The sequence below is a fragment of the Pipistrellus hanaki genome (assembly GCF_964339955.1).
Source record: "Pipistrellus hanaki genome assembly, chromosome: 1".
In the NCBI taxonomy this organism is placed as follows: Eukaryota; Metazoa; Chordata; class Mammalia; order Chiroptera; family Vespertilionidae; genus Pipistrellus; species Pipistrellus hanaki.
This window is the reverse complement of record NC_140503.1, coordinates 152,977,668-152,999,973: the sequence shown is the minus strand read 5'-3', so window position 1 is coordinate 152,999,973 and position 22,306 is coordinate 152,977,668. Positions and strand designations below refer to the sequence as shown.

The following is a 22,306-nucleotide window of genomic DNA, read 5'->3' as shown; positions in this document are numbered from 1 at the left end:
ATGTGCATTAAAACCCAACATCACAGTCATAAACACATGTAATCAACCCTGTAAAGTAAACAGCAGCATTTAGAACCATTTTAGAGCCAGGCAAGCACACAGAGACCACACAGAGCCGGGCAAGTAAAACAACTTTTTTTTTACAGTATATGTGTAGGCTATATTTGGACCATAAGACGCAGGGACTTTTTCCCCCCACTTCTGGGGGGAAAAAAGTGCGTCTTATGGTCCGAAAAATACGGTAATTGGAACGCTCTTATTGTTCTAATTTTCATTTCCTGGTTGAAAATGTTTTTCATCTTTATGGACCATTTTTACTGCTCCTTCATGAATTGCCTACTCTTATCTTTTGGCAGTTTTTCTATCAGGAACTAGTCATTTTCTTATCAGCATTTATAGTTTCTTTTTATATTATGTTTATTAATTCATTGTGTATAAAAATTGTTATAAATATCTTTTCTAGTTTGTCATTTACTTCTAATTTCTATGATTTTTGTACATGGAAAAAAGGTTCTTTTTATTTTTATGTATTATAGTTTGTTGAACTCATTATTAAAAGTATTAATTTTAAAATATTTAATGACTTATTGAATTATTAAATATTCCAGTGATTTTATGCATAGAATATCCTTACTTAGCCTGATGTCAGTAAAACACTTACATTACCCTCTTATAATTTTGTTTTTATATTTAATTTTCAACTCATCTGGAATTTATTTCATTGTGTAGTACAAGAAGAGATTTAAAAAGTCATTGAGAAATATAGCACACGTGCTATCAAATATATAAAATATAAGCATAAAATTATGAACAATTTAACAAATAATTTAAAAGCAAATAACCATTTACCATAATGTGAATACTTACCTAAGGATCTACTTTTGGGAGAATCCAGTAATTCATACTGGAAGTGGTCTAGGAGGCAGGATCTCCGATGGAATCCTTGAACTGGATCGGTCACAGGCCAAAGAGTGAAAAAGACTGCACTGTTAGTGACAACTGAGTGTGGTAACCCCTGGCATGCTATAGGATCACTATTACTAAGAGTCTCACTCATGATGCATTGGGTCAGGATACAGGAGGAAGGGGATATATTGAATTTAGGCAATATCTCTGCCATTCAAGAGATATGGCAGCAGTAGTTGTCATAAAAGACTGCAGATGTAGATTCAGTACCATAGATACACCACTGAAAGCAAATGGTGGGCTCAGGTCAGCCAATCACCACTTCAGGACACAATGTAAAATCCAGGAAACCTCTATGACACCCACATGCACTCAAATCAGAGAATAATTTACTGAAAATCAGGCCTGAGTGTGTGAGTAGCAATATTGCAAAGAAAGCAGGCACTGCCCTGGCAAATTTGCTATGCTAAGCTCAAGGCCTTGATACTTGACATCCCATGCCACAAAACCTACTCACAGGACTGAGGATCCAACCTCATGCACTGGGCCCTTGTCCCCTGCCACACTCAAATACTTGGCTTCCTCAACGGCCCCTAATGGAAGAGAAGGAAAGGGAGGGGAGGGTGAAGAAAAATAGCTTCCTGGCTATTCTAAGGGCAAAAGAAATGTAATTCACCACAAACTACAAAACAATCTTAACCGTCCCTCACATTTTTGGGATACTCTAAGTTACTCACCTAAAAATTAAGACTTGTTTTTTAAAAAGTAATCATACTAGTGATTATCTATCTATAAAGCTGGAAACGTGGGATCAATAGTCCATGTATTCAGCAAATATTTAGCTACAGCCCATACAACTGTTTAAGGTCAGAGGGAAATGAATATTGGGCAGTTGAATTTAAAATATAGGCAAAAGTCTAGATGGTGCCGAAACCGGTTTGGCTCAATGAATAGAGCGTGGGCTTGGGGACTGAAGGGTCCCAGGTTTGATTCCGGTCAAGGGTATGTACCTTGGTTGCGGGCAAATCCCCAGTAGGGGGTGTGCAAGAGGCAGCTGATCAATGATTCTCTCTCATCTCATCGATGTTTCTAACTCTCTATCTCTCTCCCTTCCTCTCTGTACAAAATCAATAAAATATATTTTAAAAATAAATTTAAAAAAAAGTCTAGATGGTGCAAGCTGAGGAAAACTTGGTCATATATATTTCATAGTGGCATTATGTGGAAGAATTCCAGGAGTAACTTTCAGCTGATACAGTTGGGAAAAATCAATGCATGAGGAATAAATGTAATACAAACTGCTGATACTTCCAGGCTCTTGCTGTCCAAACTACCAAGCATATGTAGAAGATGGCTAGTCATTTTTCTGAAAGTCACCTTCCGGTACCTACTACTTTAAGCAATTATTTTTTGAAGTAGCACATTTTCCATAGTAACACTATCTAAAGAAATCGCTTCAAGAGTTGATTCCGACAGTACTCATACCAATCACATAAAATTGGAGAACTTTCTCCCCAAAAAAGAATTAGTGACTTTTCCTATTCACCTTTTCTTTATTCTCATCAATGGTTCCAAGGGGTTTTTTAGGCTATTTTTCAGGTTTTGATTTTGTTTCTGTTCTTCTTATTTAATGTATTTATTTAAAGCAGAACCCAAATATTCACATAAGAATCCAGCTCTGGCTTTCTGGCTCTTGAGGTGGGAAGGTCCAGGACTCTCTATCTTTACACACCAACAAATAGACAAGATTGAAGGAAAAACAGGTAAAGAATGATGTATTGAGTACCATTTTAGCACTCAATTCTATTATAGCTTTATGCCTTTATAGAGATTACATCTCTCTTCATAAAGGTATAGAAGGGTAGAAAATAGTAGATAGTATAGAACAGCAATTTTCAACCTTTTTCATCTCGTAGCACACATAAATTACTAAAATTCTGCAGCTGACAAAAAAAAATAGGAATAATTTTGATCCACTCTCACCAGACAGCTATTGTTGTGTTGACTGTTATCATTTTTTCATTTGACAATGTAAGGTAAAAGAGGTTAGTGGCCCTGACTAAATAGTCAGGTATTGCATGTGTTAAAAATTCCTGTGGTACACTGAAAATCGCTGGTATAGAATATATATATTTGGGGTTTTTTTCTCCAATCCAGTCCCAGAGATTCTTTTGTCCAAGGAGTTCTAAATGGCAGGTTAGATCAAGTCCCTGCGCATACTAGCGAGAACAGCTTCCAGTGGATTCTGGGCACAGTGGTGTCTTGTTCCAGAGACCTCTTCTCTCTCTGCTGGCTTTTCTCTCCATCCTCTTCTCTGGCGGAAGAGACTCCTATCTGGACCACAGCCACCGCTAAAGGAAAGAGCTGAACTAGGAGCAGCCTGTTGGGTCCAGCTCCTGGGCCCCAAGGTCGCTAGCTACTTATGCGCCCCGAGGTGGAGCGGTGTTGGGCGCACGCCGGGGCGTGCCCAGGGCCGGGGTGTTTCTGATTGGCTTTTTGCTGAAAATAGGGGGAGAGCAGACAACTGGGACCCGAGGTGGGAGAAAGGTCCCAACTGGGCGCAGAACCTCCGGGGCTTTGGCTTCGGTAGCGCTCTGGCCTGCAGCGGCAAAGGGGAGGGGGTGGGTACATCCCCAGGAATCGTAGCGGGGTGGGGAGGGAAGGCTGTGGCTTCTGCGTGCTGCCAGAGAAGCCACGCGCCGCGGTAAACCCGGGGCTCCTGGAGCAGAAGGGCAGGCACCTGCGGACTCTGAACCTTACAAGTGTTCCGGGAACGCCGGCGCCTTTCCCTCTCCTTTGGGGATGCCGCCTCGGCTCCGCGTTTCCTAGTCAGGAGTCCTGCTGGGGGTGTGGGCTATCAAATATCCCGGCCCCAAAACTCCTCCGAAGAGAGTTTTCTGCAGAAAACATAGTAGCTGGCCGCGGGGCGCTGGGGAAAGGACGGGGAGCACTGAGGCATCTGGAATTTGGTAGGCGTGCCACAGTTTTACTTTCATGAAGAAAAAGATCGCCCAAAGCCCATCTAGACGGAGGTGCAACTTGAGAAACGTATCCTGAGACGGTTTCACTTTTAATTCCAACATTGTTGTTGTTGTTTTTTTTAAATGGTCTTCATCCTTTAGCAATTACGCACCTATGACATCTTTACCTACACATCCATGTAGCCTATGCATGCACGTGCCATCCATGTATCCGTGGACATGGGGAGATTTTGAATGCGTGGGCACACACAGTGGGAGCAGCGATCCTCGCCGGGAGGCAGCCAAGAGCAGGAGCGCTTCCCCGCGCCCGGCACGCCCTGCCTCGCCCGCCCGGAGCCGCCGGCTCGTCCCCCCCGGAGCGGGGCTCGTCCCCCCGGAGCGGTGCGGGCCGGGGCGGCCACCCGGAGTCCGTCCGCTCCGCGCCGGCTCCCGCACCCCGGCCGCCGGCCCGGGGACACCGCACCGGAATCGAATTACACCCCGCAATTAACATATGAATCCGGCGGACCCGGAGCCCGGGGGCGGGGGAGGGAGGGGGAGGGAGGAGCGAGGGGGGCAGCCCCGGCCGGGGCGCACGGCGCCCGGGACGCAGGAACTTGCAGCCGGGCGCACGAGCTCTCTGATTGGCTGCCCGCACGCGCCGGCCCGCGCCCGCCATTGGCTGCGCGGACACGCGACCGGCGCGAGGAGGGGGCTGGGAGCGGGGCGGGGGGGAGCCGCTCAGGCGCGTGCCGCTTTTTAAAGGGGCGCAGCGCCTTCGGCAACCGGAGAAGCTCCGTTGCACGCGACCGGGTGTGTGATCTCAGAGCGGGTGGGGGAGGGTCGAGGAGGGAGGAAGGAAAAAATAATAATAATAATAAGACATTGCAAGTCGAGACCCGGGAAGGGTTGTGTGTGTGTGGTGTGTTTTGTGGAGCCGCTTTGCCAGTGCCTCTCCTTCGACTCTTGAGCCTCCGAACCAGCCTCTGCAGTGCGATGTCCCGCCTGCTGCACGTGGAAGAGTGGGCTGAAGTGAAGGAGTTAGGGGCCCACCACCGCCATCTCCCGCCGCACCACCTCCCGCAGCCGCCGCCGCAGCCGCCTGCGACCCTGCAGACGAGAGAGCATCCCGGGTACCCGGCCGAGCTGTCCCTCCTGGACGGCACAGACCCACGCGCCTGGCTGGCTCCCACGTTGCAGGGCATCTGCACGGCACGCGCCGCCCAGTACCTGCTGCATTCCCCCGAGCTGGGGGCCTCGGAGGCGGCGGCGGCGCCCCGGGAGGAGCTGGACGGCCGGGGGGAGCTGGCGGCGAGGAGAAGCGGCGGCGGCAGCAGCAGCAGCAAGAGCCCCCCGGGCCCGGTGAAAGTGCGCGAACAGCTGTGCAAGCTGAAAGGCGGGGTGCTGGTGGACGAGCTGGGCTGCAGCCGCCAGCGCGCCCCTTCCAGCAAACAGGTGAACGGGGTGCAGAAGCAGAGGCGGCTGGCGGCCAACGCCAGGGAGCGGCGCCGGATGCACGGACTGAACCACGCCTTCGACCAGCTGCGCAACGTTATCCCGTCCTTCAACAACGACAAGAAGCTGTCCAAGTACGAGACCCTGCAGATGGCCCAGATCTACATCAACGCCCTGTCCGAGCTGCTGCAGACGCCCAGCGCCGGGGAGCAGCCGCCGCCGCCGCCCGCGTCCTGCAAGAGCGACCACCACCACCTCCGCGCCGCCGCCGCCGCCCCCTACGAGGGCGGTGCGGGTACCGCCGCCGCCGCGGGGGCCCCGCCGGCCTCGGGAGCCGGCCAGCGGCCCGCCCCGCCCGGCGGCTGCCGGACTCGCTTCTCCGCGCCGGCCTCCTCCGCGGGAGGGTACTCCGTGCAGCTGGACGCCTTGCACTTCTCCGCGTTCGAGGACAGCGCCCTGACGGCGGCGATGATGGCGCAGAAGAGCCTGTCGCCGTCGCTGCCCGGGGGTCTCCTGCAGCCGGTGCAGGAGGAGAGCAGCAAAACGTCGCCCCGGTCTCACAGAAGCGACGGGGAGTTTTCCCCCCACTCCCATTACAGTGACTCGGATGAGGCTAGTTAGGGGGGGGACAGAAACCCTGAAAACACAGACACAGAAACAGAAATTGCCCCTTCCCGGTGCCCAAAGGAGAGCCCCGCGGTGAAAGATCCCCGCACCCTGTTCGTGTTTGCGCGGCGACGGTCGTTGTGTAGCAACGACTTGGCTTCAGACGGCAGCTATTACATTGGATGGTTGGCAAAAGCCTCCGCGATTCCAAACTTCCTATCACGCCCCCCCCCCCATGTTGTTTGATGAAAACTTGTTAAAAGTTTGTGTTCTTCCCTCCCACCTTCCGCTTCCCCTGTAGATAGGTAGGCTATCATGGATTATATATATGTTCCCTGCTGCCAATACGCTGCTAAAACATCGCATCTTCTCTATCGCTGGTTTGTGTTTAATTTATTTTATGCCCTGGGCATCCATCCATCCATCCCTGTGTGTTGCGCGCACTCACGTGCGGGAGAGTTGGTATTCCTAAATGGTTTCCCAAAACGCGTTCTGAAACTCAAAAGTTAAAACTTCCCAAGTGAGTGGCTTTTGACTGTGGCGTGGTTGGAAAACGGGGGCCTTTGAAGTTTATATCTTGTATAAACGTACCCAGTAGGTATATCCGATCGCGAGAAAGTTGGCGTCTTTTTAGGAAACTTGGCGCACGCACTTTATCCGCCGCTCCTGCTGCGGCGGCTCCGGGACAAACTCAGCTGCCAACTGCAGACCAGTTTTGTTTTTTCAAACACGGCCACTTATCATCCTTAAGCTTTTTGCAAATGTTTAAAAAATTAAAATTAAAAAAAAAACATATCCAGTAGTGTCAAAAGCATTTGGTCAATGTTATTTTTTTTTGCCTTGTTAATGTTAGAACTTATTTATTATTGAGTGTTTGCTACCGTTTCTACTTATCTCGATTCATTTTTTACGTTTTCTACTCGAGACCATTTTATTTTAAGTTAGCAAAGCCATTGCCATTGTTTTATGTATTTCCTTTTGCAAATGATAAAAATAAACTTGAAAATAACTGGTATCTGTCACTTACTCCGTTCTAATGTAAGCATGGGAAAGAGTTTTAAAATAGCCTTGAAGAACTGAACTCTCTTCTAGGAAGTGCCAATTTATGCGATCTACCTAAGGGTTTTGAAGAACAATTCTGTTATATCTTCAAGTAAGATCAGAGACCCTAGGGGCAGAAAGCGCTGGTCAATAATTAAATTGGGAGATAAAACTTCTCGGGACTTTGTAATGGTGTTGCTCTTGGGTCGTCAGAATCTTTCCAGTCTTCCTCACTCCTAGCCTCCACAACCTCTGCAAGGCTGTGTGCAGGTCTCCTAGAATTTCGCCAGGAGAAGTGAACTTGACTAGGGTTCCTATTGCCACTTCATAAAAACTAGCCCGGCCGAGAGCTTTTCTTGTTAAGGTCAAATTCACAGCACACGCCCATTCTTTCTCTCTCTCCCTCCCTCCTCTCTTTCTCCCTCCTTCCCTCTCTCTGGGGAGAAGGAGGTTTGAAGGCAAAGAGAAAAAAGAGAACAATGGAAAAGAACCCAAGAAAAGAGGTTGAGGTTCATTGATTCAAAAATCAGAACCTGCAGTTATCCTAGGAAATTGTTGACCTACACTCATTTTTTTTTCCTTACAAGCAGTTCTGCTTCTTCCAATGTCCGTGATGATGTTTGCATTTATTTGTCCCTCCTGAATTAATAACCATGTAGAAAACGTGTAACTACATTTTTAGTCAGTTGCAGAAGCTAAAAGGTGCACTCTCTCACCTCCGGGTTCTCACTAAGTAATAGCCTATTCTGGGTGTCAGCAACATTCACTTTGAAAAAACTAATACTGTGTGTGTGTGAGTGTGTGTGTGTGTGTGTGTGTGTGTGTAAAGTAGAAAGCGAAATTTTAAAAATGTATTTGGCAAACCTGAACGTAGAACGATTTACTAAACTGACGATGGGCTATGTTCCACCGGATAAAAATATCACTGAATTAGGGAGATTGATTTTAAAACGAATCTTTTATATCTTGTTTCTTCATTGGGGGTGGATAACAAATTGCAAGAGCAAGGAAGCGGGACAGAAAGCAAGAAATGGTTATTTTAATCGCTCTGCATCCCCCTTTCCTCCGCAGCATCTTGAAAAGAGAGCTTCCTACACCGGGTGTGGAGAAAGCAATGCGCTGGGAAAGGGGGTTCTGGTCCAGGGTAGAGAACTGCGGAATAGCTGCTCACTGACCACCTGGGTACCCAGGGGCTTTGGCTGATGCTTAGGATGCAGGGGAGCCAAGGAAAGCCTGCGCCAGCTCTCTGGGAGAGAGGTGAGCAGCGGCTCCAGCGCTTTCCAGGGGCAGAAACAGTGCACCTGTCCCTTAGATAACCTTTTGCACCCATTGAGTTTGCTGTGCTCACGATAACCATCGGGAATCTTCTGGCTGCTGAATAAATCAAGCGATTGCTTCTAACACAATTCCATTTCACTCTCAATAAGCGGACTCAACAGGCATGGACACAGAGCAACCGTGCGTGCAGGATGAACGCAAACATATTTTTATAGTTATTTGGCTTGGTGTGTCTGCATAGATGTGGAGGGAGGGAGAGAGGGAGGGAGGAATGGAGGGAGGGAGGGAGGGAGAGAGAGAGAGAGAGAGAGAGAGAGAGAGAGAGAGAGCAGAATGCTTTTACCTGCTATGAATCTGAGTAAGGGAAGGACAGGACTAAGCAAAATAAAGTTGTGATTTTTTTCCTCAAAAAAACCCTACTTCATTTTCAAATATCTTTATGTTCATTTTGTGTTAACCAGAGAAAAAAGACCCTTCCAAAATTATTACTTTCTTTTTCATGTGCATATAGAAATTTTAAAACAGAAATGACATCAGAAATGTCTTTGCAATCTTTTATAAATGCCCTTTCCCTGACTGACTGCAGCCAAATCACACAGACATCATGTCAATATCCAGAACTGGATCTTACTACTCCCACCCATGAGGTCCATAAACCACAACTTTTCCTCTAAGAAATTTTGTGGCTAGGAGCTACATCTATGCAAATGTTCAGAGGCTTATGTGTGTTTTTCTTCTGGTTCCACAATAACGGCCAGATATTGGACTTTTAAGTGTCTGTGGCATTATATACAAATTGAAGATAATGCCAACTTCACTTAAGGAAGTCACTGGACATTTCCTCTGATGAGAAGAAAAAAAATGATGATCAGATTGGACATTCTGTATCACGCTGATGGAAAGTGTGGATGAATTCTTCTAACCCATCACAGACAGGCACAAACAGCCAAATCCCTTTGTGGCAAATGAAGTGTTCAAAGTTCAAATGAGGACTTTAACCTCTTTTTCTTTCCCTCACTCTATTTCTTTCTTCTTACGCTGGCATTTCTCTGAGAGAGATGTACAATCGCATTTCCATTTTAAGGTTCTGCTGTGGGGTTTGCATAACAAACGTTTGGCAGCTTGCTCTCTTACACTCCATTAACAAGCTGTAACATATAGCTGCAGGTTGCTATAATCTCATTAATATTTTGGAAACTTGAATATTGAGTATTTCTGAGCACTCATTCCCCATATGCCAGACCACTCCTGCCATGCTGACTGGTTCCTTTCTCTCCATTATTAGCAATTAGCTTCTACCTTCCAAAGTCAGATCCAAGTATCCAAGATACTAGCAAAGGAATCAACTATGTGTGCAAGTTAGGCATGCTTAATATCACCCAAACAAACAAAGAGGCAGCATTTCTTAAAGTAATGAAGATAGATAAACCGGGCTAGTCTTCTGCGACACTGCTGGGGCTTTCTAAAGTTTTATATATTTTAAGCAGTGTTGCTTTATATTCTGTCTTTGCCCTCTCCTCCCCACGCCCCCCACCAGCACCCCCACCACCGCTTTTATTTGTGGAGGATTTTGGCACACCACACTTAAGGAACCTTACTTGATTTCACAGAAAGCTGAGGAAGAAGAGACCATTTTAAGCTTGTTCTGTTTGGAACACTGCTAGCTGGGAGGTCTTGACCAGAAAAAGAGGGGGCCCTTAATTTTCTTCATCTTACCCAATGCAGGACCCATGTCTTTATTAGGCCCGTCTATTGATTTTTTCGAGACCTAAACCTGAACCAAGTAAGCGATCTTTTATCGAAGGACATCTTGTAATTATTTCTCTCCTTTGTTCATCTGAAAGTTCAAGAAACATGATCAACCTCGTCTCGGTTGTTCCAAGTTAGAACTGGAAACGAAAGTGCAGACCCACTGTCTATGGCCACCTAGACGTGTCCGCTGCCTTCTGGAAAGACAGGCAAGTACGTATGTGCTGGTGAGAGTTTTTAAAGATCACCTCTAGGAGTTGAATCGGTGGGTGGGGATGGGGGCCGGACCTATAACCACCCTGTAGGTTTCCCTCCCTGCTTTTGTCTGCTCTGGCCAGCCACCGTCCTCCTAAACCGACCAGCGTCCCAGACGCCAACTCCTGAGGTCCCTGCCCTTCTGCTAGGCCCGGGACAAGGGACTAGCCAAGGCTGCGGAGCGGAGAACGGGTTAAATCCTGGGACCCAGGGGAGGAGAGACGTCGGGGGAGATGAAGAAAAGGACAGGAACCAAGAAGCGTGGGGGTGGCTCGCCGTAACGTGAGTGTTTCTTAATTAGAGCGCGGCTGACAATAGCGGGGCTGGCGCGGCTCCTGGCCGCGGTGCGCGGCGTCTGGAGCGGAGCACGCGCTGTCAGCTGGTGAGCGCGCTCTCCTTTCAGCCGCTCCCCGGGGAGCTGCGCGGCCACATTTAACACCGCCGCCCCCCCTCCCCGCCGGCAGTCCTCCCCACTCCCCCTTCCATCCCCCCCACGGGCAGAACTCACAGAAGCGAGCAACTCCGCAGTCCCCCGCGCCGGCCCGGGCCCCACTCCTCCCCCAGCTCCAGCTCCGCAGCGGGAGCCGCCACTGCCCACTGCACCTCCCGGCAACGGGCCATCCTGAAAAGCAGCCGCTCAAAGTTAAAGCCAAGCGATGCTAAGGGGCGGGGGAGCTAGAGGGGGCGGCGGGAGAGCTGCGGGGTTGTCCGGGAAAAGTTAGGCCCGGGGCCGAGGCACCTGAAGCATGAACCGAGACCCCAAGACCGGGAAGCGTGAGCGCCCTCCTGCGCAAAAGGGCCTGGAAGTGCGCCGCCCGCAACCCGGGCCGCTACCCGGCCGGCCCCTGGCCGGCGGAGAACTTGTGGCAGGGAGATCCGTTCCCCTTTTCTGGCCAAGGATTCCGTTCTTCAGTCCTTCCCTTACCCTACAATGTTCTGTCTTCTCTAGATCTGCCGGTGCTGTTGCAGATCTGAGGGTGTACGCGTTCATTGAACAGTGCACGGGCTCTGTCTGGCCCATCCAGAGCTGGGGCACAGGTGTATGGCCCGCCCTCCTCCCTTTCGGCTCCTTAAGCAAAGGAAAGCAAAAGGAAGCATTTTGATACAAAGATGTTGTTGGGCTTCTTTGCATCCCAGTGTTCCTCTTCTTGCTTCAGTCCTGCTTTCTCTGACCCGAAATAAACCAGCGAGGAAAATAAGTTTTTTGTTGACTACTCTGCATAGAGGCCAGGCCCATGCTCACAAGTTCATACTTTTCCTCGGGGAAACCAGAAGTGTCCTCCACAGGGATGAGAAATGAGGTGTTCTCCAGTGTATGCATTGCTTTTTAACAGTTCTAATTAAAGAGTTAAGAGATCTGATAAAAAGAAACGGTGTTCTGGCGGCCAGCTGGTCCACGGGCCTCCTTCGTGTCAGCATGATGGAGGAAGGGGCACGCTAGGCTCCTCGGTGGCTGCCCTGGGATTTCTCAAGCCAACAGAGAGGTTGCTCTTTGAGGCCACTGGCCACTTATTTGTCCCTTCTAGAGGCAGTTCTTCACTATCCTTCCTACCTACTGGGCCTACAAACGCTTGCTGACTGAGATGCTGGTGGAGGAAGAGTGAGGGTTAGGAGGGATGCTTGACCTTGAGGCAGGAATGAGGTAGCATATGAGGATGGCATTGGTACCATGTGTGGCCTAACCTTTAAAGGCCACAAAACCAGGAGAAATCGGGGGGAAAACGTAGAGCCACTATTTGACCAGGAAGATGCAAAGTCAGTTCTTTTCATTTTTCAATAACGTGTATCTGCTTCAAGAAACAACCTAACAGAAATGTGTGTGTTTTTCCTTTAAATTTTCTTACAATCAAAGAGCTCTTGGTTCAGTAGGCCAAAGAAGAATGCCAGAATCTACACACAGGTTCTCAGGTGAATCTGGTGCAAGTGCAGCCAAGGACTACACTATGAAAAGCAATGAGGTCCTGTTCGGTCCTCTTTTTGAAATTGCCTACGAACATAAACACCAGCTAAATAATCCTCTGTTGCCCTAACTCAGTGATTCTCAACCTTCCTAATGCTGTGGCCCTTTAATGCAGTTCCTCAGGTTGTGGTGACCCCCAACCATAAAATTATTGTCATTGCTACTTCCTAACTGTAATTTTGCTACTGTTATGATTTGTAATACAAATATCGGTTTTTTCTGATGGTCGTAGGCGAACCTGCTAGCAGTTCTCAACCTGTGGGGCCTAACCGGGTAGGCTCAGTGGATATAGATAGAGCATCAGCCTGCAGACTCAAAGGTCCCAGGTTTGATTCCATTCTGGTCAAGGGCATGTACCTTGGTTGCTGGCACATCCCCAGTAGAGGGTATGCAGGAGGCAGCTGATTGATGTTTCTCTCTCATCAATGCTTCTTTTTTTAAAATTTATTTTATTGATTTTGTACAGAGAGGAAGGGAGAGAGATAGAGTCAGAAACATCAATGAGAGAGAGTCATCGATCAGCTACCTCTTGCACACCCCCTACTGGAGATATGCCCGCAACCAAGGTACGTGCCCTTGACCAGAATCGAACCTGGGACCTTTCAGTTCCCAAGCCGATGCTCTATCCATTGAGCCAAACCGGTTTCGGCTCATCAATGCTTCTAACTCTCTCTTCCTCTCTGTAAAAAAAATCAATGAAATATAGTTTTAAAAAATAATCCTCTGTTGCCTCCTTTTATAATACTCAGACATTTTTCCAATACGAGAGAAGCAAACAACGTAGCTTCTTGGAGCCCATAACCCTGACTTGGCTGCTTTCAGGCTCTAGGCCCTGGGACAGTATGCTCCAGGCCTGAGGTATCTCAACTCTGAAGTGATACCAGCTGCCTTTGTAGGCATAGAAACATCAGACCAGGAGATAAAAGACCTCTACCCTCTGGCTAAGTCAGAGAAGTCAAAATCATAACCAGTGAGTGCTCGTGAAAAGCAAGGAGTGAAAATTTTCTCAGGCTCCACCAACTCTAAGAGAAACAGGAGACAGGTTGTCAGAAGCCCTCAGTTTAAGGAAGGCAGCCTAAGTCATGTCACTCCATAATAACTCCAGCATCAATTCATCAGGGCATTGACTTGGATGAAAGAGTCAGCCACCTATAACCTGACTGATGTAGCCATTGTTCCCTTGTGCTGCTGGTGATAATCAGAATACAGCAAAAGCAATTTTATGATTTAGAAGGCAATGCTCTCATGAAATAAGCATGACTTCCTTTGGTGAGTAATTCTTTTATTCCTTCCAAAGTCTTGCTCCACTGCCTCTTATTCATATTCCCACATCTCTCTCTTTTCTTCATCAATGAATGGGCAGATACTGGGTACTGATGTCAGAGTAGCACTGAGATTAACCACCATGAGGGATGTACAACAATAAACTGGAGCCCCCACCCTTTTAATATTGAGAACTTGGTGGAACCTGAGAATGAAACAGAGAAAAGAAGCCGCCTCCCATGGGTGAGAATGGCATTCTTGCTACAGATGGGCCAACCAGCTTTGAAGTCTTATGTTTGTCACTAACTTATTTCATCCAGAGTCCCAAGGCACCTTGTTTGTGGCCTTCACTGTTTACCTTAAAAATAGTAGAGATTCCAAGTGGTTTGAAACCCTCAGTGCTAATCTTCAAGTCAACCACATCCCAATCTCTTCCTTTAGAGTTTAGAGGATGCTTTTATTTTGCTCCTTAGAAGTTGTTAGTGAGGTTGCAATCATTAGTTCACACCAGAAGAAAACGAGAGTGATTCGGTTGCCTGCTAAAGATAATGTAGCTAAAGGTACCACAGAAACCATGGCCAGGGCAACCCAGGCCTGCTCCGAGTCTAGGCTCAGTGTTCTTTCTGCAACACTCACCTGCCTCAGGTGCATATTTTCAGCCAGTCACCCTACACCCACCATTTCTTGGCAACTTCTGGGTGATAGAGAGTCCTAAACTCTTACTTTGTTCATTTTCTCAGAAAGAGATAATCCATAGACGAGGGTCCATTTCCAGGTATAGATTCGAATCAACTGGTCAGAATAATTTTCATTTACAATGCCAGCTTTCCTCCTTGATTCACCTGACATTGTACATGCGTGCCTCTTATTCTCTATAGAAATTTCTTTATGATATCCTCTAGAAAAACCCTTTCATATACTAAAGAGTAGATGTAGGTTAGAGGGTAAGGCTAAAGAATGCTATATAAAGCTGTGTCCTGAAGAGTAACAGCCTCAAAATTGTTGCTCTATCTATGTGTGTTAAGGTTGGTAAGAAATGGGGCTATAAAGTTTATTGTTTCTTTTGGAGGAAGAAGTAAGTTAACATGCTATGTTTGTAGCAGTGAATTCATCCAGTGATGACATACAGTTTTAGTCATCTGGTCATCTGAACTATTGGTTTTTTCCCCATAAACCTTTCTCCAAACATGTACCACTGTCTGAGTAGTTCAGTGTCTGTAAAACATCTCTCTGTTTTGAAAAGTTCTGTTCTTTATCATGATCAGTACTCCATTTTATAATACTTCTATTTGTTGGTTTAAGGTAACCTCTTCTGTATCAGTTGTGACTTAGATGCTTTTATACAACCTCCCTCCCTTTGCCCCATCCCTTTGCTCCCACCCCTGCCAAGGAATAAAATAGAAAGTAGGTGGTATTTGAAAAGCAACAAATATTTTTAATCAAAAAAGGAAAGATTACAGGCAATTACATAGGCCACATTTTAGGGTCAAGGATAAACTTTGTACTTGCTGTCATGCCTAGACATTTTCCCACAGCATATGTGTCCCCCATTTCTCATCCTCCCCACCAGGATAGCTGCTAAGGATTTAGTTCAGAGTCCTTTTTGGCAAGACCTAAACCCACACTGCTTCCTGTATGTCCTGCTTTATGGCACCACCTCATCCATCTGGCCAAACTGCCCCTAACTAATTTGGAACATCAATAGGGCTCCTATTTCTAGAAATGAAGCAAAAGCTGTGACGTAGACTCTTTTCTATTTAGACTCACTGTGAAAATGACCCTAAAGAGTTCACTGTAGGCAAGAAGGTTACACAGCCATACACACACACACACACACACACACACACACACACACACACATTTCCTCTACCTCGTCCATTCTGCTATCAACAAAGAGAGGTGTGATCTACTCAGGCCAAGAGCATTGGTTTTGTTTCAATATTTTCCTCATGTATTCAGAGACTGGAGGGGTCAGGGAGAGAAGCATGGTTATTCGGTCAAAGTCTAAATTAGTGAGGAAGGGCAAGGCTTCTCTGGGGCTGCAGAAGGGCAGGAGTGAGTTAGTGGAGTCTATTTGGAAGCATGTCCGGAGAGCTTTTTCAGGTGTTGGGCATAGCTCTCTTTTGGCAGACCCTTCTCCAGCCTCACACTCCTGGGAAATGAAGAAGAAAATAATCTATCTTGTTAACCAAGGGTTTTCCTCAAAAATCTGCTTTCACCTCTGAGCTCACTTTCTGGGTGTCCCCTACCTCACCCAGAAATCCTTCAAGGTCTGGTAAAGACTCATCTTTTTCCATGCAAAGCTCTACACACTTCACCAGAATTGCTGGTTTATTTTTAAAGGTCCAGTCATCTCTAATTTGACTGTGACGCTGACCCTATGGAAAGCAGATAATACCCACGGAGGAGAGAAGTGAGAATCAAGGTCACTGGGCCTCTGTGTGCTCTGTCACACAATTCCTCTTTCAATCAGACTCTGAGTTGATTGTTGTAGACACTAGATCCCCTCCCCTTCCTAGAAAGGCCTTGTAGAGTTTTAACTTTCCCCTAACCTCTGAACTCCCTAAGTGGCAGCTAGTGCTGCCTCTTCTGCTCCAGTTGCTCTCCTCACAAGCGACCTTGTAACTCTATTCATGGAAGTGCTTTTCTGAGAATCAGAGCAAGGCCTTATTGACGTTACTATCCGAGCTCATGGCCCCAGTATGCCCTTCCAGGATCCGTCTGGAAGGACACAAGCCCTTAGACCTGCCTTGGGGAGTTGGCTTCCTGATTGACACCGCACCCGGAGACCTGAGAACGCACTGGTCACACAGTAGGATCCCTGTTCCCTCTGACTTTTTCTCCATCCCCAGGTTTGCAAGCCCAGTGTTCCCTTCTGTGTACCCTGTGTCCTGGTCTCTTCTCATTCATTCTCCTCTTCATTTCCTCTCCCCTGCCATTCCCCCCTAGCTCTCATGCCATCTTTTGGGCCCTTGGCCACGTTTTCCTTCCCTCACGCCCTCGGTCTTTGTTTTATAATACTCCTTCTTTGGAGCTGGTGGTTTTGTTTGGAGTCTTGGCTTCTTTTACCAACATCACCCAACCTCATTGGTCTCCATCCCTCGGATTATCCCTCTGCCTCCCCAAGTTTGGGCAAGACCTGAACAACCAGCCACTCTGCAGGGAGGCGATCCAGAGTGAGCAGGGTTCCCTCCCAGGGCCCAGGCAGGGACCGGGACTGGCTAACACCTTGCGGAGATCAGAAACTCCTCAGCGCCTCCTGGGGGAGCGGCTCCTTGGCCCTGGCCTGGCCTGGAGCAGCGACAGGAGATGCTGGCGGCCACAGAGAGCTGGGGAGATCGGGTCTGCTGAAGGATGTTTCCCTCCCCTGTTCTTTTTCCCCTCCCCTCTCTCTCCGGACAGAAATACCCAGCCCTGTTTCAGTGTCTGCGCTGCCGCCGACTCTCGCCTCCTAATCTCGGTTAATCAGCTGGAGATCACTGATGCAGGTCAGTGTCAGCCCATCTGTTTGATCAAGAGTTAGAGATCTCTATTTCTCCTGCGCTCAGGATTCTTCCCCGGGCAGGCACCTTGCTATAGTAACCTTCATTCAATACCGCCTTTATCGCCAGCATCAGAGCTCACCCACACGCCTGCCTTTTCGCAGAAGGACTGCCTTTTCGCAGAAGGATCCCTCCTCCAGCCCGCAGGATTTGCGGGGCTCCCAGGAATTCCTTTTTCAGGTCCCTCTGCACCGCAACCCAAAGGCTATGCTGCTGTCTTCAATACGTTACCCAGCAATACAGGATAATTTTCAGGATAATTTATCTCTAAAAACAATCCTCAGCGCTTTCAGCTTCTTTTTGTCATGTGCCCCTTTCAGCTTCTTTTCACCCAGGCGATAAAACACATTCTCCCAGAGACGCTGTCTTCAGTCATGGGAGTAGGTCTGGTCCATCATCCTTGTAAAACTGCTTTGCGGGACATTTACAAAGAACAATGGAGAACATGAACTATTGAGAACCGTGTTCTGAAGTTTACCAAGGTAATTGATCCATTCACTGGGTCCTCCTGAAATTTTCAACAGTAAAAACTAGTTTCATTTCTGACTGTTTCATCATTGTATGTTTCAAGGACAACAGAACCTTTGAATTATGTTACCCCATAGTTTTTGTTTTTTTTAATGAATAAATAAGACATTGGGAGGGGGGGCGAGGATGGGACTGCAAACCTTGCAAAAGGAATTTGTATCTGTATGATTGTGGTTGCTGAGTGTCTGCTCAGGTCTAGAGGTATTCACCAGAACAGCTGGCAAATAGGGGGTTAATCATTACATAAAACTATGCATCATATCTTTCCAGTTTGGTTTATACAGAAAGGCAGTAAAGATTTATGCTTCAGGAGAAGGATAAAACTTATTTTCAGAGTATGTTGACTCCTTTGAAAGTTTTTTTTTTTTTTTCCTAAGGTGATATAGACATCGATGACCTATGTGGTGGAACAGCCCTAGCTCTCCCTAAAAGAACTCTACTCTTGGGACTTTAATCACCTTTTTCATCTTAGGCTATGTGAAAACTTGGGTTTCTGAGAAGTTCTAACATGTAAGGCTTATAAGAATATTAAACTATAGCAACATTTAAAATATTTTATTGCTTTCATGGGGGCCGGGGGGGGGGGAGAGAGAGAGAGAGAGAGAGAGAGAGAGAGAGAGAGAGAGAGAGAGAGAGGAACATCAATACATCAATGACAAGAGAGAATCATTGATCAGCAGCCTCCTGCATGCCCCATACTTGGGATCATGTGCCTGGTCTGAAATTGAACCGTGACCTCCTGGTTCATAGGTTAACGCTCAACCACTGAGCCATGCTGGCAGGGTTACAGTAACATGTTAAAAAGAGAAAATTCTCTAGATAATTCATTGAATTAGGTCATACTGTTTGGCTAAGTTAGTTTAATTTCTTGCAGTATTTTAAAAAGGAGATTCTATTCTTCAGTAGTTCTAATGACTGCTAATTACATTTTAATTTACAAATATCTAGTGTGCTGGTCTTTTTTTGTCTTCATAGAAAGGGTGCTATCTCTTTATTATATTTGTGAAAAATTAACTCATGGATATAAATAAGACAGGTATATCTTATTACTATATATCTCTCTGGCATTGTATTTTCCAGTTCCAGTGAAGCAAGGTTGAAAGGGTTTTCTGTCACCAGCTAGTTATTAACAAAAACAGTATTCATTGCCATCCTGGTTGTAGGCAGCATCTGAAGCTCCCTGCAGTTCGACCCTGTGATTATTAACTCACTTCCCACCAGTATCTTACACAGGCCCATTATCTACTGTCAATATTGTGATAGCCTATGAAGAGAAGTCCTGCTTACTTCCTGTTAGAAGGGAGGTAACAGGGTTTTTTCCCCCTCTTTTTTTTTTTTAAGTAGATAAATATGTACTCAACAAATATGTTTGACTGAGGAGGTAAAAAGGGAGGGAAAGGGGAGCCTAGCATCTGCTGTCTCGCAGGCTCATTGTGTGGTTAATAATTGCTCCAGAATAGTTTTACAGGGTGTAGGCTTTCAGAAACAAGGGTTACAGAGAGATCCAGGCCCGAAAACTTTTTTCACTTTGGTGCATACAGCAAATTCTAGAGAGTAGGGCAAGGCGTTTTGGTTGTTGATACCGTCTTTAAACCAGCTTACCTTGGTGGAAGCCATTTTTGTTGTCCTTTGAGAAATCTCTCAAGGTATATTTTCCTGAAAGAGATGAACTGGTGTATAGGTTCCCCATTCAAGAGAATGGAACTTCATAACATAGGACTGTCATGAGGATATGTTATGAATACAGGGTTAGTGCTATCAGGGCTCCACTTTGCATGAATAAACATTATTTTTAAAAGTTTATGCAAACACTAGAGGCCCGGTGCACGAAATTCATGCACAGGGTCTGGGAGTGTCCTTCAGCCCAGCCTGTACCCTCTCCAATCTGGGATCCCTTGAGCGATGTCCCACTGCCCATTTAGGGCAGTTGGACATTCTTCTCACAATCCAGGACTGCTGGCTCCCAACTGCTCACCAGCCTGCCTTCCTGATTGCCGCTAACCACTGCCTTGCCAGCCTGATTGATGTCTAACTGCTCCCCTGCCAGCCTGTTTGCCCCCAGCTTCCCTCCTCTGCCAGCCTGGTCACCCCTAACTACCCTCCCCTGCAGGCTTGATTGACCCCAACTGCCCTCCCTTGCAGGCCTAGCCCCTCCGAACTGCCCTCCCCTGCTGGCCATCTTATGTCCACATGGGGGAAGGACCTTTGACCACATTGGGACAGCTATCTTGATCTTGTGTGTTGGAGTGATGGTCAATCTGCATATTACTCTTTCATTAGATAGGATAGAGGCCTGATGCATGGGTGGAGACCAGCTGGTTTGCCCTGAAGGGTGTCCTGGATCAGGGTGGTGGTTCCCTTAGGGCAGGGGTCCTCAAACTTTTTAAAGTGGGGGCCAGATCACGAGAGCTGGAGGGCCGGACTATATGAACTACTAATTCCTACTGTAACACCTCGGCTGCGCTCACTGCCCAAAAAACCTGGCGGGCCGGATCAGACTCCTCTGCGGGCCACATGTGGCCCGCGGGCCGTAGTTTGAAGACCCCTGCCTTAGGGTAGGGGGCGGCCTGGGCAAGGGGCCTGTAGTGGTTTGCAGGCCAGCCATGCCCCTTTGCAACCCAAGCGGAAGCCCTGGTATCTGGGATTTATTTATCTTCTACAATTGAAACTTTGTAGTCTGGAGTGAAGCCAAGCCTTCTGCTCGCTCTTCTGTTTAGTTTTATGTATCTTCTATAATTGAAACTTTGTAGCCTGGAGTGGAGACCCAGGCCTGCCAGGGTAGGTGGAAAGCTTGGCTTCCTCCATTGCTGGAGCAACCCTAGCCTTTCTCCCCAGCTCCGTGGCTGCCACCATTTTTCTTGGGATTTACCTTCTATAATTGAAACTTTGTAATCTTGAGTGGAGGCCTGGGTGGGTCAGGGTGTGTAGAAAGCTTGACTTCCTCCATTGCTGAGGAAACCCAAGTCTCCCTCCTACTCTCTGTGGTGACAGCCAGCTTGGTTAGGTTTAATTTGCATACTTGCTCTGATTGGCTGGTGGGCGTGGCTGGTGAGTGTAGTGGAGTGATGGTTAATTTGCATATTACTCTTTTATTAGGTAGGGTAGCCAGCAGTTCAATGTACTTTAAAAAGTGATGTGTATCATCGATTGTCCTGTATTCTTTATTTTATGGCTACTCTGATCAATTGAAAGACCAAGGCAAATTATCACATATGTGGGGTAACATAAAATATTGTATTGAATCCTGATATTTTTAAACATAAATGATGACATAATGTTCAACTTGGAAATTTTTCAAGTTGAAAATGCTTCTGTCAAGAATTATAAGATTCTTTCTGTGTTTAGAGTAATATTATATTATTTTATTGTTTAAAATATGTTTTTATTTATTTTAGAGAGAGAATAAAGGTGCATAAGAGAGGCAACCAATCAATGTGTCTTTATCTCTTTGATGTCTCTCTTTCTCAATCGCTCTCTCTCTCCCTCCTCTTCCCTCCACTCCACCCTCTCTTAAAAAAATCAATGGAAAAAATATACTTGGGTGATTATTAAAAAAAAAGCAGTAGATGTGAAATCAATTAGTTTTATTCTTAGTTTTTTTCACTTAATAATTTTGTATACCCAGCACAAAATATTTACCTCTCTGAGCCTCAGTACCCTTATCTATAAAGAGGAAAGAACAATTAAACCTGAACTTCCTACCTCAGAGGTTATTGTAAGAATTATATAAGAATATATACATATACATATGTATACACTAAATTAATATATATGTGCCAGTTAGGTCTGGTTATATATGGTCTGGTTAGGCCAGGTTATGCTGTAATAACAAACAAGACCAAAATCTCAGTGACCTAAGCAACAAAAGTTTATTTCTTATTCATGATACATGATACAAAAAGCTAACAGATCAGGCGGGGCTTGTGATCATTTAGGGGCACAGAATGGCAGGGTAAACATCATCTCAAATATTACTAGTTACCAGATACAGAAGGAAAGAAGGGTCTGGAGGCAATGTTATCTGCTCGGAACTGACACATAGCCCACATCTGCTCACATGTGTTATCTGCTCAGAATTCTGGTCAAATCTATTCACAAGGCTCATCCACACAGATATGTCAGGAAGTATAACACTGCCAAGAGAGAACACTGGGACCATTTGGAGTACAGCATTAACTTCCACCACAATTTGTGGGGGAAAAGTACAAATGGCAAGGTACTCTACAGATGAAAAGTATCCTATATAATAAAAGGCCAGAGGTGTCACGACCAGAATGACCAGAGACAAGACCACCACGGCTCCTCAAAGGGCTAGCCCCATCCCCAAACAAGCAGTTAGAAACAATCAGGCAGGCAGGCAAGTGGTTAGGGGTGATCAGGTAGGCAGGCTAGCGGTTAGGGCCAATCAGGTAGGCAGACGGCCCCTCGAAGGGCTGGCTCTGCCCCCCAGCAAAGAAAGAGAAAAGCTCAGGCCAGCCAAGCCATTGCATTCCAGCCTGTTGCCTGCAGAGGGAGGCCACCGGTGGCAGAGGAGGGGAGTCAGCACTGCACAGATGGCAAGCAGTAGCAGCAGTGGGTGGTGGGCCAGCTGCCTGCAGCCAGGGGAAGGAGAGCCTTGATAGGCCCCGATCTCAGGCCAGGCCTAGGGATCCTACTGGAGGGGTCCTGGATTGTGAGAGGGTGCAGGCCAGGCTGAGGGACCCTCCCCCAGCCCGCCAGAGTGCATGAATTTTTATGCACCAGGCCTCTAGTCTATACATATA

The 22,306-nt window shown here is 46.9% G+C and overlaps 2 protein-coding genes across 2 annotated transcripts in view; both read left to right on the top strand.

Annotated features, from left to right (window-relative positions):
* LOC311629289 (SAP domain-containing ribonucleoprotein-like) overlaps window positions 1-22,306 on the top strand; it is a 406,030-nt gene that overhangs the window by 307,487 nt on the left and 76,237 nt on the right.
* Window positions 4,863-5,942, top strand: ATOH1 (atonal bHLH transcription factor 1; the record flags this gene model as incomplete). The annotated part of the gene is made up of 1 exon (XM_084903276.1): window positions 4,863-5,942. The coding sequence occupies one exon, from the start codon at window positions 4,863-4,865 to the stop codon at window positions 5,940-5,942; it is 1,080 nt and encodes a 359-aa protein (XP_084759402.1).